Source organism: Pristiophorus japonicus, chromosome 1, assembly GCF_044704955.1.
Source record: "Pristiophorus japonicus isolate sPriJap1 chromosome 1, sPriJap1.hap1, whole genome shotgun sequence".
Classification (NCBI taxonomy): domain Eukaryota; kingdom Metazoa; phylum Chordata; class Chondrichthyes; family Pristiophoridae; genus Pristiophorus; species Pristiophorus japonicus.
The window spans coordinates 440,777,453-440,794,462 of NC_091977.1; the positions used below are offsets into that span (position 1 = coordinate 440,777,453).

Sequence of the window (17,010 nt, forward strand, 5' to 3'; positions counted from 1 at the left end):
TTACTCCAGCTTGCAGAACCCATTGGAATTCCTTACAGCTACCACGTGAAATGCTGTGGTTAACAGCTTGAAATAAAACTTCCAAATCTGGTTTGTGAAATCTCCAGATTTACCAAAATGCCTCGTGAATCTCTGCCAACATTTCGTTATCCACACGTGCACAGCTTTGTTGCTCAACGTGACCAAATAACTAACATTTACTGCAAGGCATCTTGGAAAAGTAAAGCCGTGTAAAAAAAAAAACGTACTGGTCTACTATATGAAAAAGAAAGAAAGACTTGGATTTATATAGTGCCTTTCACAACCACCGGACGTCTCAAAGCGCTTTTCAGCCAATGATGTAGTTTTGGAGTGTAGTCACTGCTGTAATTGGGAAACAGGGCAGCCAATTTGCTCAGAGCAAGCTCCCACAAACAACAATGTGATAATGACCAGATTATCTGTTTTTGTCATGTTGAAAAGGATTAAATAAGTTGCATGTTTTTAAAGTTTTTTGGGACATGCAATTTTTGAATTTTTTTTAGACAATTCTGCCATTCTATTGGAGCCTGATGTTCTAAATATCCCTAGGATTTATATTGAAAGTACAAATAATTAGATCCTTAGTTTACATGTATTGCTCATTGGTGTTGCTTTGTTTTGTTTTTAGACAATGGGAAATTCATATGCTGGGCAATTGAAATCTGCACGCTTTGAAGAGGCTCTTCACAATTCAATAGAAGCATCACTTCGCTCCAACAGTATTTCTCCTCGACCAATCTTCTCTCAGCTCTACCTTGAATCGGATCAGCCACCTCTATCTCCTGAAGGTCAAGATAACTTTTGTTTGGTTTCAGTGATCATTAGGGAAAGTGATTTGTTGTAGCAAGTGATTTTATTATTGCTGTGATCCGCTCAGAAACTAATATTTTCACTTCTTCTGGGACTTACTGTGCAAAATTGTGATACATGTTCAGCAAATTGCACTATATGCGGTAAGTGTAGACATTTGTAAGATTTGTCATGGGATGTCGTACTGTGCCAAATCACTTGCCCTAATGATAGATTATTTAAGTAACAACTAAGGCTGGTATGTACTTTTGTGTATATATAAAGCATCCTGCCAAACTGAGATTTGGCAGAAAGTTGGGAGAGGGTGGTTGAATGAATAGAGCATCCAGCCTATGTTCAATTTTACTTTAACACCATGCATTGTACAAACAGACCGCTGACCCAAAAACGGAGACCTGTGAGTGACTGCTGTGATATTACAGCATCTTTTATATTCACCTCAGTTATTCTCTATTGAGACCAGTTGTCCTCAAGTGACATTGTAGAATGCCTTTTAATAGTCAGAACTCTGCAATCAGTCAATGTGATTGAATTCCTTTCCATCTTATTTAGGATGCTCACTAATCATTGATATTGATACAAAAGATAATATGGACTGCCTTTACAGTCACTTATCAGAGTTTTGATATTCATGATTCAAGCAAATTACTTTCTTCTTTAGCAGGCTTCAGTTAGAGAGGTAAGGGTTGTTACAATGTTCTGTGCCTCACTTAGGAAGATTCATCAAGGATTTAGAGAGCATGGAATCTTGATCATTCAGCTATGAACATCATTTTGAATTTAGTTGAACAAAAGCTGAGCTTACAGGAAAAATGGCATGTGGTAGCCAATGCGGATAGGCAAACTGTATTTGACTCTCCGAGGAACGGTATCTTCAGGCTCTCTTGCATTGTAGATTTTCAGATTCTATGCTAATTACTGTAGCTTTTAAAAGGAAAAGATTTGGCTGTGACTGGTAGTGGTGATATCATCTGTTGGTGGTGAATCATTACTTCTGCTGCTCCTGAATTAAGAAATTTGTGAATGAATGATTGAGATTCTGTGCTACTTCAAGCCCTTGGTAAATCTTGTTGAGCAAAGTGCAGATCACCAAAGCAACAACTCTCAGCGCTAACTGCAGCCTGCTAAGGAAGAGAAAAACTTGGATACTGGGATCTGGTAAAGCCCTTAACAGCAAAGGAAGATCACCATAGGAGAAGTGGCATGCTGTTACTCCATAGCACAGCTTTGCTACAGGTTGGTACTGTTGCTATTTTAATTGTAACCCAGATTACTTAATAGCAAATCATAGACTCTCACTTTCAGTCAGGGAGCACTTCTTCAGGACAACAAACTGAAATATGAGAGGGGAGACTGTGGCTGGAAACAGCCAAGTACCTGGAGTACCCTGGAGTACTGGCCTCCCCGGTCAGAACACAAGAGTTGTCTGGGAGCACAATTTAGGTGCTACATTGGAGTGTGGGGGTGGCAAGAAGCAGAAGCAGCAGACAAGTAGTGCAGAAAATATACAACAGAAGAGACTAAAGCTCGGCTTTAGATCGGGGCGTCATGTGCGGCAGGCAGTGGCTGGGACGGGGCTGGCAGGAAGCGCCCATGATGCTGCTGGTATCAGGCCTGGCCCATTTTAAATCCAAGGTCTCATTAAAATATGCTGGCTCATGCTTGAACCCAGAAGAAATGATGAGGAGGTCGGCAGGTGGGAACGGGATTTCAAGTGGCAGGAGAAAGCCACCGGGCACCCGAGGGAATGGTTCCTGACAGGAGGTAAATTATCTGGGGGAGGGTACAGGGATGATCATGATCGGGGAAGGGAAGGCAAGCACAGAGCAGGGAAGCCGAATATTTCTTTGTGCCACTCATGCAACTCCTAGCCCACAAGGGAACTTTAAAAAATATATAATTTACTTGGCCATGATGATGTCTGCCGTCAGCTTTTCACTGGTGAGTCTGACACTGGGCATCTCACACATGGTCCATAGTAGTCCGTTTGTAGTCCAAATAACATCATTGGACCCTGGTTCAATGAGGAGTGCAGAAGAGCATGCCAGGAGCAGCACCAGGTGTACCTAAAAATGAGGTACCATCCTGGGGAAGCTGCATAACAGGACTACATGCATGCTAAACAGTAGAAGCAGCATCCTATAAACAGAACTAAGCGATCCCACAATCAACGGATCAGATCAAAGCTCTGCAGTCCTGTCACATCCAGTCATGAATGGTGGTGGACAATTAAACTAACGGGAGGAGGAGGCTCCATGAATATCCCCATCCTCAATGATGGGCGAGTCAAGCACGCAAGTGCAAAATACAAGGCTAAAGTGTTTGCATCCATTTTCAGCCAGAAGCGGTGAGTGGATGATCCATATCAGCCTCCTCCTGAGGTCCCCACCGTTACAGAAGCCAGTCTTCAGCCAATTCAATTCACTCCACGTGATATCAAGAAACGCTGAGTGCACTGGATACAGCAAAAGCTTTGGGCCCCGACAACATCCCGGCTGTTGCCCTGAAGACTTGAGCTCCAGAACTAGCTGTGCCTCTAGCCAAGCTGTTCCAGTACAGCTACAACACTGGCATCTACCCGAGAATATGGAAAACCGCCCAGGTATGTCCTGTCCACAAAAAACAGGACAAATCAAATCCAGCCAATTACCGCTCCATCATAAGAACATAAGAAATTGGAGCAAGCATAGGCCATATGGCCCCTTGAGCCCGTTCCGCCATTTAATATGATCTTGGCTGATCCGATCATGGACTCCGGTCCACTTTCCTGCCCGCTCCCCATAACCCCTTATTCCCTTATTGGTTAAGAAACTGTCTATCTCTGTCTTAAATTTGTTCAATGTCCTGGCTTCTACAGCTCTCTTGAGGCAGAAAATTCCACAGATTTACAACCCTCTGAGAAAATACATTTCTCCTCATCTCAGTTTTAAATGGGCGGCCCCTTATTCTAAGATTATGCCCCTTAGTTCTAATCTCCCCCATCAGTGGAAACATTCTCTCTGCATCCACCTTGTCAAGCCCCCTCATAATCTTATACGTTTCGATAAGATTACCTTTCATTCTTCTGAATTCCAATGAGTACTAGCCCAACCTACTCAACCTTTCCTCATAAGTTAACCCCCTCATCTCCGGAATCAACCCAGTGAACCTTCTCTGAACTGCCTCCAAAGCAAGTATATCCTTTCGTAAATATGAAAACCAAAACTGCACGCAGTATTCCAGGCCTCATCAATACCCTGTATAACTGTAACAAGACTTCCCTGCTTTTATACTCCATCCCCTTTGCAATAAAGACTAAGATTCCATTGGCCTTCCTGATCATTTGCTGTACCTGCATACTAACCTTTTGTGTTTCATGCACAAGTACCCCTAGGTCCCGCTGTACTGCAGCACTTTGTAATCTTTCTCCATTTAAATAATAACTTGCTCTTTGATTTTTGCTGCCAAAGTGCATGACTTCACACTTTCCAACATTATACTCCATCTGCCAAATTTTTTCCCACTCACTTAGCCTGTCTATGTCCTTTTGCAGATTTTTTGTGTCCTTCTCACACACTGCTTTTCCTCCCATGTTTGTATCATCAGCAAACTTGGCTACGTTACACTCAGTCCCTTCTTCTAAGTCGTTAATATAGATTGTAAATAGTTGGGGTCTCAGCACTGATCCCTGCGGCACCCCACTAGTTATTGATTGCCAACCCGAGAATGAACCATTTATCCCGACTCTCTGTTTTCTGTTTGTTAGCCAATTCTCTATCCATGCTAATATATTACCCCCAACTCCATGAACTTTTATCTTGTGCAGTAACCTTTTATGTGGCACCTTGTCAAATGCCTTCTGAAGTCCAAATACACCACATCTACTTGTTCCCCTTTATCCACCCTCTTCGTTACATCCTCAAAGAATTCTAGCAAATTTGTCAAACATGACTTCCCCTTCATAAATCCATGCTGACTCTGCCTAACCAAATTATGCTTTTCCAAATGTCCTGCTACTGCTTCTTTAATAATGGACTCCCAACATTTTTCCAACCACAAATGTTAGGCTAACTGGTCTATAGTTTCCTGCTTTTTGTCTGCCTCCTTTTTTAAGTCTACTCTCAATCATCATCAGTGCTATCAAACGGCACTTACCGATAACCTGCCCACCAATGCTCAGTTTGCGTACCATCAGGACCTCATTACAGCCTAGGTCCAAACATAGACAAAATAGCTGAATTCCAGAGGTGAGGTGAGAGTGACTGCCCTTGACATCAAGGCAGCATTTGACAGAGTGTGGCATTAAGGAGCCCTACTAAAACTGAAGTCAATGGGAATCAGTGGGAAAACTCTCCTGGCTAGAGTCTTACCTAGCACAAAGGAAGATGGTTGTGGTTGTTGGAGGTCAATCGTCACAGCCCTAGGACATCGCTGCAGGATTTCCTCAGGGCAGTGTCCTAGGCCCAACCATCTTCAGCTGCTTCATCAATGACCTTCCCTCCATCATAAGGTTAGAAGTTCACTGATGACTGCACAGTAGTCAGTTCCATTCGCAACTCCTCAGAAAATGAAGCAGTCCATGCCCGCATGCAGCAAGACCTGGACGACATTCAGGCTTGGGCTGATAAGTGGCAAGTAACTTTCGTGCCATGCAAGTGCCAGACTATGTCTAACCACCTCTCCTTGATATTCAAAGGTATTACCATTGCCAAATCCCCCACCATCAACATCCTGGGGGGTCACCATTGTCCAGAAACTGAACCAGCCACATAAATACTGTGGCAACAAGAGCAGGATGGAGGCTGGGTATTCTGCAGTGAGTGTCTCACCTCCTGACTCCCCACAGCCTTTCCACCATCTACAAGGCACTGCAGCAACTCACCTTGGCTTCTTCGGCAGCACCTCCCAAGTCAGGAGTGTGATGGAATACTTTCCACTTGCCTGGATGAATGCAGCTCCAACAACGCTCAAGAAGCTCAACACCATCCAGGACAAAGAGGCCCACTTGATTGGCACCACATCCACCACCGACATAACGTGGCTGCAGTGTGTACCATCTATAAGATGTACTGCAACAACTCGCGAAGGCTTCTTCGGCAGCACCTCCCAAACCCGCGGCCTCTACCACTTAGAAGGACAAGGACAGCAGGCACATGGGAACACCATCACCTGTAAGTTTCTCTCCAAGTTACACACCATCCTGACTTGGGAATATATTGCTGTTCCTTCGTCGCTCGGTCAAAATCCTGGAACTCACTAGCTAACAGCACTGTGGGAGTATGTTCACCACAACGTACCACAAGAACTGCAGCGGTTCAAGAAGGCGGTTCACCACCACCTTCTCGGGCAATTAGGGATGGGCAATAAATGCTGGCCTTGCCAGCGATACCCACATCCTGGAACGAATAAACAAAAATTGGATCCTGTCATTTAAATATTAATGAAGCCCCCTAGCTAAAGATGTTGGTACTGGTATGTCTGCAAGAACATCTCTTTCCTTCTCTATGTCTCTCTCTCTCTCTGCTCTTTTACTTCCTACTCTCCTTTCCTTGATTGCTGTTAGTTTCTCTTGCACTCTGTCCTCATCCAATTCTCTTTCTCCTTCTTCCACAACACTTCTGCTTCTTTTCTCCTTCATTTGTTGCTCACTCTTGACCTTCTGTTTCACCTCTCATTTTCTCTCTCCCTGTTCCTTCAATTCTTACTCTTTCACACTTCCTGTAACGTGTTCTTTTTTCTCTCCTTTGCTTGTCAATCTGGTTTACCTTCTTCCTTCACTTGCACTCTCTCTCCCATTTCACATCTTGGTGGCATTGAAAACATTTGGACAGATGGCCAATACGTGCATCATTCTGCAAGGGTGGCTGTGTGTGGGTTGTGACGTATGTAAGCAGGTGGCCTGTGGAGCACTTGGCCCAGCCAGGTGAGCAAACAGGCAGGTCAGGGCATGAGAGAAGACAGACCTGTAAGAATTGTCAGATAGACAGATGAGCAGGCTGGTTGGAAACGCTTTCGCTGAGCTTAAGGAGTTAAGACAGGTGGGCAGGCGAATGAGCAAACTGGTAAGCATTCAGGGCAGCGTGATCAGAGAGCGCAAGGCACCCAGTGTGGACACGCTGGGCAAAACTTGAGCTCGACGAGTGTCTGGGGGGGCTGTCAAGTACTCGGGCCGGGCAAATGAGAAGGCCCGAAAGTACTTTGGTCAGGCAAGTGAGCAGGAAGACCAAGGAACAGTAGGGCCATTAGCAAATGACTGATGAGGCAAGCTAGTCAAAAAGCATTCGGGCGAGTGGAAGACCTTTGCAGCTGCCATACAATGCCAAGGCCATTCTTGACTTGCTCTGACTTGCCTGCCACATCACTGCCCCAAGCCATTCCTGCCCGAATCATAAGAACATAAGAAATAGGAGCAGGAGTAGGCCATACGGCCCCTCGAGCCTGCTCCATCATTTAATACGATCATGGCTGATCCCCATAACACCGTATTCCCTTATTGTTTAAGAAACTGTCTATTTCTGTCTTAAATTTATTCAATGAGCCAGCTTCCACAGCTCTCTGAGGCAGCGAATTCCACAGATTTACAACCCTCTGAGAGAAGAAATTCCTCCTCATCTCAGTTTTCAATCCTTTTCCAGTGATATTTCCATCAGCTATAATTTTCCATTGCATTAGGCGGGGCTTACTAACAGCAAATCTGTGAAATGCCAATCTTGTAACTCAGAAATTTTTAGACCTTGTACACAACAGATCCATATAAGAACATAAGGAATAGGAGCAGAGTAGGCCATTTGGCTCCCCGAGCCTGCCACCATTCAATAAGATCATAGCTGTTCTGATCATGGATTCAGCTCCACTCCCCTGCCCGCCCCCCATAACCCTTTATTCCCTTATCGCTCAAAGATCTGTCTTTCTCTGCCTTAAATATATTCAATGACCCAGCTTCCACAGCTCTCCGGGGCAGAGAATTCCATCGATTTACAACCCTCTGAGAGAATACATTTCTCCTCATCTCAGTTTTAAATGGGCGGTCCCTTATTCTAAGACTATGTCCACTAGTTTTAGTTTCCCCCACCAGTGAAAACATCCTCTCTGCATCCACCCTGTCAAGCCCCCTCATAATCTTATACATTTCTATAAGATCACCTCTCATTCTTCTGAACTCCACTCAATCTTTCCTCATAAGTCACTCCACTCATGCCCGGGATCAACCTAGTGAACCTTCTCTGAACTGCCTCCACAGCAAGTATATCCTTTCATAAATATGGAAACCAAAACTGCACGCAGTATTCCAGGTGTGGCCTCACCAATACCCTGTACAGCTGTAACAAGACTTCCTTGCTTTTATACTCCATCCTTTTTGCAATAAAGGCCAAGATTCCATTGGCCTTCCTGATCACTTGCTGTACCTGCATACTATCTGTTATGTATGTAATAACTTGATAGACTGAATACTAGTAACTAACACAGGTACAAACCTGGCTCTGCTTTATTAGGGCCCACAGTGATTACATTATATGATGGCTTGTCTTTTATATCTGGGCCGCACGCACGTTTGTACGGCCCAATGGGCTCTGACAGTGGCACCACCTGGTGGCTAGTAATCCCAAGCATACATACATGACAATATCCCCCTTTAAGATATTAGTAACAGTATTTTTACAAATTGAGACGGTTCGGGGCTTTCCGCTCCCGAGTTGATCGTCTCAGTTCAACTCTAGCCTTGGGCGAGCGTTCTGAGTCTGTTATGACTCGGGGCTGGGTAGCGGATCTGATGGGAATGGCAATGACCATGTCAGGGATTGAAAGTTCAGATTCATTGATGACAGCAGAGTCCTGTGAATGACTATGGGTAGGTTGGTTGGTCACTGATGTGTCTTCCTCAGACTGTTCCGGTTCATCCGTGCACCGCAGCTTTATCTGATCAACATGTTTTCTGCATGTTTGCCCATTCTTGAGCTTGTCAATAAACACTCTGTTACCCTCCTTGGCCGTAACAGTACCGGCGATCCACTTGCCTACAATTTCTCTGCCTCATCTTCGGAATCGACCTAGTGAACCTTCTCTGAACAGCCTCCAATGCAAGTATAACCTTCCTTAAATATAGAGACCAAAACTGTATGCAGTACTCCAGGTGTGCCCTCACCAATACCCTGTACAGTTGTAGCAGGACGTCTCTGCTTTTATACTCTATACCCCTTACAATAAAGGCCAACATTCCATTTGCCTTCCTGATTACTTGCTGTACCTGAATACTAACTTTTTGTGTTCCATGCACAAGGACCCCCAGGCCTCTCTGTACTGCAGCACTTTGCAATTTTTCTCCATTTAAATTATAATTTGCTTTTCTATTATTTCTGCCAAAGTGGATAACCTCACATTTTCCCGCATTATACTCCATCTGCCAAATGTTTGCCCACTCACTTAGCCTGTCTATATCCCTTTGCAGATTTTTTGTGGCCTCCTCGCAATTTGCTTTCCTACCCATCTTTGTATCATCAGCAAAATTGGTTACATTATACTTGGTCTCTTCATCCAAGTCATTAATAGTTGAGAACCCAGCACCGATCCTTGCGGCACCCCACTAGTCACTGTTTGCCAACCGGAAAATGACCCATTTATCCCGACTCTCTGTTTTCTGTTAGCTAACCAATCCTCTATCAATGCTAATATATTACCCCCATCCCCGTGAGCTTTTATCTTGTGCAGTAACCTCTTGTGGTACCTTATCGAATGCCTTCTGGAAATCCAAATACACCACATCCACTGGTTCCCCCTTATTCACCCTGTTCATTACATCTTCAAAGAACTCCAGCAAATTTGTCAAACATGATTTCCCTTTCATAAAACCATGCTGACTCTGCTTGATTGAATCATGCTTTTCCAAATGTCCTGCTACTGCTTCCTTAATAATGGACTCCAGCATTTTCCCAATGACAGATGTTAGGCTAACTGGTCTATAGTTTCTTGCTTTTTGTCTGCCTCCTTATTTAAATAGGGGAATTACATTTTCAGTTTTCTAATCTGCTGGGACCGCCCCATAATCCAGGGAATTTTGGTAGATTACAACCAACGCAGCCATATCTCTGCAGCCACTTCTTATAATTTCCTAGGATATAAGCCATCAGGTCCAGGGGACTTGTCCGCCTTTAGTCGCATTATTTTACTGAGTACTACTTCTTTACTGCTCGTGATTGTATTAAGTTCCTCCCTCCCTATAGCCCCTTGATTATCCACTATTGGGATGTTCTAAGTGTCTTCTATCGTGAAGACCAATACAAAATATTTTTTCAACGTCTCTGCCATTTCCCTGTTCTCCATTATTAATTCCCCAGTCTCATCCTCTAGGGAAGCAATATTTACTTTAACCACTCTTTTCCTTTTTATGTACCTGTAAAAACTCTTATTGTCTGTTTTTATATTTCGTGCTAGTTTACTTTCATAATCTATCTTCCCTCTCTTTATCATTTTTTTAGTCTTTTTCTGCTGGCTTTTAAAAATTTCCCAATCCTCTGGTCTTCCACTAGTCTTGGCCACATTGTATGCCTTTGTTTTCAGTTTGATACCCTCCCTTATTTGCTTAGTTAGCCACGGATGGTTATCCCTTCTCTTACAATCTTGGAAAGCTATAGCCTGCTACCTTGAATCCTTTCAGCTAACAATGATACACCAAGAATCTATATGAACTCAAGGCTCAGGCTTCTCACATGAGCACACGTCTACAACAGAAAGCTTGTTATGGATGTTCCAAACACATAAAATGCTACTGTGTGGGTAGATTTAATAATTTTCTTGTAAATTTTTGTAAATTTTTTATGTCGCTCAAGTGTTGCGGAAAAATATTCACTCAAAGTCCAGGTTTTTGAGATAGGGAGGCCTTCCAATAAAATCTTTAATGAGGCATTAAAGGATACAACATTTTTTGAATAAATATAGCCATGTTATTGTGAAGTATGTATTTTTTGAATGTTTTATTTATCTAAACCTTTATTTTGGAAGTTAAAAATCACAGTTACTGGAAGAAAATAGAGATGAAAAAAATGTTCACATGAAAGTTGGCAAATATGCTCCAAATCATCACCTGGTGACCAAAGTTTGGAACTACAGAGCCACGGATTGTCACATTGATAGGAAACCCCTGTTAAAAGTGTTACAGGGCAGGCATCACCAGATGTATGGAGAAATCCATAGGCACAGTTGACATTGGAATTTTAAATGGAAAGATGACAGGACATATTGGAGTGGAGTGTAAAGTGTTGCGAAACATGGGGTATTGCAGTTGTGTGGGGCGGACTGGTTGGGCCGGATGCTCTTTACCTGTTCGCCATTGTTCATTGTTCACAGGTTTATATGTCACCTTCAGGGCTGCTGACTAAGGGCCGTGTGGCTCTTTATTGGCCAGCACGGACACGATGGGTCGAAGTGGCCTCCTTCTGTGCTGTAAATTTCTATGTTCCTATATTTTTAACAAAATACTGATTGATCTCCAGAGGTTATTGCACAGGGATGTCAAAACCAAGTATATTATTCAGGTTCGTCCCTCCTGCAGACTTGACAGGTGCCAGCCTTTGACAACCCATTTGGCAGCATAATGCATTATCTATTTGTGCATTCACTGAACTAAAGGAAATCCCTGGGTGAAGGCAGCCATGCCCCCTCCTACACAGACATATGGCCCCTCTCCCAGTTTGTTAAGGGATCGGGGATAGCATGTCAGCAGCAACTGCAAGATGGCTGTACGTCGTGGTGCTGGTAACATGGGAGTGATATGCTGTGTGATTAAAATATACAAAGATTAAAGTTACAAAGGTGAGGAAGAAAGCCCCTATCAAGAGAAATCTTCCTCTATCATCAGGGGCCAGTAGGAGATGGGAAACATCAGAGCCCAAGTAAAGGAACATATATTCAATAACTGGAACAGGAGTAGGCCATTCAGCCCCTTGAGCTATTCCGCCATTCAATTAGGTCATGGTTGATCTTTATCGTTTACCTGTTTTTTTGCTTTATATTCCTTTCCCAACCAAAATCTAGCGAACTCAGTTGTGAAAATATCAATTAACCCAGCCTTTAAGGTGAGAGAGTTCCAGATTTCCATTATCCTTGTATGATCAATTGCTTCCTGATCCACTACTAAACATCCTTGTTCTAATTTTAACATTATGCCTTCTTGTTCTGGATTCCCCCCCAGAGGAGATAGTTTCTCTATATCTACTTATATAATTCCTTTATAATTTTAAAGACCTCAACTACATCACCCCTCAACCTTCCAAACTCAAGTTTACGTAACGTGCCCTCATAATTTAACCCATGTATCATTTTGCTGAATCTGCACTGTACCCCTTCCAAGATCAATATATCTTTGCTCAGGTTCAATGCCCAAAACTGAACGTAGTACTTCAGGTGGAGTCTGACCAAGGCTATGTAGAACTGAAGCATCACTTCCTTACTTTTGTATTCCAATCCCCTTGAAGTAAAGGCCAACATTCCATTCACCTTTGTGATTACTTTTGTACCTGTGCACTAGCTTTTAGTGATTTATGTACATGGCACGTTATTACTGCACAGCTCCTCGTTTCTCATAATTAAGAAAATACTCCAAATTGTCTTTCTCAGATCCAGGTGGATGACCTCACGCTTCCCCATCTGTCATAGTTTTGCCCACTCAACTGGAGAGGGAAATAAAAGGTTATATGTACATATTTTAAATTATAAATAAAAATGAACAAACTCACCTGGTTTCTCATCTCACATATTAAAAATCCAAAATGGTGCCAATTCAGAACTGAGAGCAGGAAAATACACTGCGCCATAGTGTACACCTGCTTCACAGTGTCACCCAGTGGCCAGAACCAGTAACTGAAGTGGCACAGACTGTCACATTAATTGGAAAATCCTATTAAAACGGTGGCAGGGCAAGTGTAACCAAGTGTGGACACAATTAATATGGAAAAATCCATTGGCACTTCTGACATAGTACTTTTCAAGGGACAAGATAACAGGACGTACCATGATGTTAGGTGAAACCACATCCAGAGTACTGCGTACAGTTTTGGTCACGTTATTTAAGGAGGTATATACTTGCATTGGAAGCAGTTAAGAGAAGGTTCACTAGGTTGATTGCTGAAATGAAGGGGTTGTCTTGTGAGGAAAGGTTGGGCCTATACTCATTGGAGTTTAAAAGAATGAGAGGTAATCTTATTGAAACATATAAGATTCTGAGGGGGCTTGATGGGATAGATGCAGAGAGGATGTTTCCCCTCATGGGGGAATCGAGAACTAGGGGGCATAGTTTCAGAATAAGGGGTCGCCCATTTAAAACGAAGATGAGGAGGAATTTCTTCTCTCAGAGGGTCATGAATCTTTGGAATTCTCTACCCGAGAGAGATGTGGAGGCTGAGTCGTTGAGTATATTCAAGGCTGAGATGGACAGATTTTTGAACTATAGGGGAGTCAAGGGTTATGGGTAAGACAGGGAAGTATCGTTGAGGCCAAGATCAGAGCAACCTCACAATGATCTTATTGAATGGCGGAGCAGGCTTGAGGGGCCGAATGGCCTATTTCTGCTCCTATTTCTTATGTTAGTCTACTGGATACAGCACAGAAAAAAGATTTGAGGTTATTGGTGGAAGATCATTGAAGACAACTGCAGTGTTTGCTAGCAATAAATAAGGCAGATAGGATCTTGGGTTGCATAGTGCGGGGAATAGAACACAATTCACTAGGTGTGATGTCAGTGTTTTGGTTTGTTCCCATCTAGAGTACTGCGTACTGTTCTGATCACCAAATTAGAAGAATGACATTATGACATTATATAAGGTACAGCAAAGGGTTACTCATCTGATACCTTGCATCATGTACCTGAACAACAAGGAGAAACTTGGTTTGTTTAAAAGAGAGATGGAGAAACTGAGCAAGGATCCTTAAAGGTACAGGTGCAGCGTCGAAAATCCGGAGTTCCGGAATCTGGACCCACTGGCGCTCGCCTTACCTCGGGGCCTTCTCGCCGGCTGGCCGGAACACATCCACTGCAGAACCAGCCGGCCCGACCTCCTCGACAGGGCCGGCCGGCCTGAATACCTCAGCGGGGCCAGCCGGCCCAACACCTCCTCGGTGGGGCCCCGCCCAAACAGGTCCTTCGTGGGGCCAGCCGGCCTGAACATCTCCTCCGCGGGGTCCTCTCTTTCCCTCCCCCCCCAAAACACCACCTCGGCGGAGCCCTCCGTCTTTCTGATGATCCGAAATCCGGAAATATCTCAACCTGGGCTCGGGTGTTTCTGGATTTGTAACGTCAGAAACACGTTCGAAAGTCCGGAAAAACACAAAGTCCGGAATTGTCTCGGTCCCGAGGGTTACCGATTTTAGGTGCTGCATCTGTATTGGCAATTTGAACCCTAAGAAATTGTTTATCATGGGCTTGAGAAAGATACCAAGGGAGCATGGGATGAAACTCAAAAGAGAGAAGGTGAATAGGAAGTTCAGATATAACTATGTCACACAGTGGGTGATCAGTGTTGGGATTGGACTGCCCAGGGAGGCGTTCAAAGCTAATGATATCAGTAATTCTAAGAGGGAATTGGTGAGAAAATCAATTGTAGGAATATAAGTAGTGAACTATGGGCCCGAATTTGATGAAGGTCTCCGCCCGCCCAGGTGCTGCCCAAAGGACCGCCGATGGCCGCCGAGGTAACTGACGGTACCTTGAGCGGAGAGGTCCCTTGAAGGTCGGAGGCTGGTAAATGAGCGACTTATGTCGGCAATCTGGGTGACAGCTAGCAGGAGCTCTCATTATCGGCGGCAAAGGCGCTTGCCGCCCAAGTGCCGCCGAGGATGGTGGTTGGCCCACGGAGGGTCGAAGAGCTGAAAAGCAAAAGCATAAAAAAAAATATCTGAAGACCTTCAGGGGACCCCATCCAGGACCCTATCCAGGTAAGTCCCTGTAAAGAAAAAAATTACTAAAAGTGTACGAACCTTTTTTCCTCCATCTTCCTACCTACCGTCGGGGACAGACCAGCCTCCAGCCAGCCGTCCATCCCTGTTCTGCCGCTGACTCTCATTTGCATCAATATCGCTGCTCGGCGGGCGGGAGGTCAGTTGCGCGACTCCGTCGTCCACTGACGTCGGCGAGCGCTTCCCGGCGGCTCTCCCCTCCAGCCCGCTCCAGGCCATGTTGAAAGTGGCACTGGGCGGTTCGACGAGAGGAATGTCGGTGGCAGTGGGCAGTAAGTTCTTCAATTCCGGGCCCTATGTGTTCTGCTTTTGAACTCGGAGCCAGCCAAATTGACCAAAATTGACTTTTCCAGTCTTGTCCATTTCTATGTTCCTATGACTCCTCCATAACCTTCCAAAAAGTATCCATAGGTCTAAAGTCAGAGGTATTGGGTGTGTGGCAAAGCAGCTGCAGTATTTTGAGCTGAGGGTCCTGGTTGTGACATATTTTTGTGAGAGAAATGACAGCATGTAAGTAGTCTGGTTGTGAATAACATGACTATCAATACTTCCAAGTCCTGGTTGGTACAACACTGTATTTGCATTTCACTATTGCAATTTGAGTTGCTTAAAAAAATGCCATTTCTTTGCCGAATTTACATGGAAGGGCTGCTGCTGTATACTTTCAATGTGTTAATAATTTTAAAGAGATTTTACTTCTGCCAAATTAGACTGGAATTAAAGGCCCCAAGTTTCCACATGATTTGCGCCTGATTTTTAGGAGCAACTGGTGGAGAACGGACTATCTTAGAAATCGCAATTCTTCACATTTTATTTTCTGCAGTTATAGTCAGTTAGAACAGTTTCACTTTGGAACAGAATTTTTTCTTCAAAAGGGGGCGTGTCCGGCCACTGACGCCTGATTTCAAAGTTTCCACAGTGAAAACGTACTCCAAACTAACTTAGAATGGAGCAAGTGAAGATTTTTGTAGAACTGAGAAAACCTTGTCTATACATTAAAAAATCAGGCGCAGGTTACAAATTAGGCGCCCAGAATGAGGTGGGGGGGGAGGGGGGGAAGAGAAGTCATTAAATTCTATAATAAATCCTTATTTATACTTATACAAATATTATACAAATAAATCCAACCTGAATAAAAATTTATAGTCAAAGAAAAGATTAAATAAACCATCTTCCTACCTGTGTGAAAGTGCTTCAGCCACGGAGAATGCTGCAGTCAGCCTCACAAGTTGAGGCACCCGTTCGTTCCCGACGGCAGGGGGGGAGGAGGAAGCCGTTCCCGACGGCGGGTGGGGGAGGGGGGGGGGAGGGAGGGAGTGCGGGCCCGACCGACCGACCGAACGCAGCGAGGGGGGAGGAGGAAGCCGTTCCCGACGGCGGGTGGGGGAGGGGGGGGGAGGGAGGGAGTGCGGGCCCGACCGACCGACCGAACGCAGCGAGGGGGGGGAGGAAGCCGTTCCCGACGGCGGGCGGGGGGGGAGGAGACAGTGAGAAGGCTGCAGGAAACCTCACAAGTTGAGCAGCCATTCCCGACGGCAGGGGGAGGAGGCCGTCGGGAAACGGCTGCCTCAACTTTCTGAGGCTTCCTGCAGCCTTCTCACTGCTGCAAAAAGCCTCAGTGCTGATGTGCTGATGGCAATGTGCTTTTATTAAAAAATGTTCAAAAATTAAACAGCTACAAAGAACTACAAAAATGGCCGAGTGCCAATGTTTCCTTCACACTGCGCGTGCGCGAACGCTCCAACGCGCACACGCAGGGTTGCCGGCAGGAAAAAAACTAATTTAAATGGTATCCGCCCCCTCTCACTTACAAAATCGCCGCGAGTGGTAGGCTCCGCCCCCTGGGCACCGCGCCAAGCAGACATGGAGCTGCAGGGTGCTCCAGAATCGCGCGTTTTTTTTCCGGCGCCATTTTCGGCGCGAAAAACGAGCGCCCAGCTCGGAGGGGTGCCCGTTTTGTAGCGTGTGGAAACTTGTGGCCAAAGTGACTACAGAAACACTTTGAAGTGCTACAGAGAAGGTGTCACAATGTATGATCTGGTATTTTCTGGAGCAATCCAGCCGACCTTCTGCATTATGAGTTGTATGTGAAGGAAAATAAGGTGAGAAGGCATTACCCTATGTCACTAAAAACCCACCACAAAAAATGGGCATCAGAATTAACCTCTAGTCGCTCCAGCTGTTAGTGCTGCCCACCCTGAGCCTGCACCACCATATGTCAGTGTAGGAGGGGGCGAGACCTTCTCCCCGGGATTT

At 44.8% G+C, this 17,010-nt stretch overlaps 1 protein-coding gene across 3 annotated transcripts in view; it reads left to right on the top strand.

Annotated features, from left to right (window-relative positions):
- Positions 1-17,010, top strand: part of greb1l (GREB1 like retinoic acid receptor coactivator) — a 398,395-nt gene that overhangs the window by 200,514 nt on the left and 180,871 nt on the right. For all 3 annotated transcript variants that reach the window (XM_070892951.1, XM_070892964.1, XM_070892957.1), the window contains exon 4: positions 650-809. In XM_070892951.1, coding sequence (XP_070749052.1) covers positions 653-809 — 157 coding nt within the window. In that variant the 5' untranslated portion in view covers positions 650-652. The remainder of the gene's footprint in view (positions 1-649; positions 810-17,010) is intronic.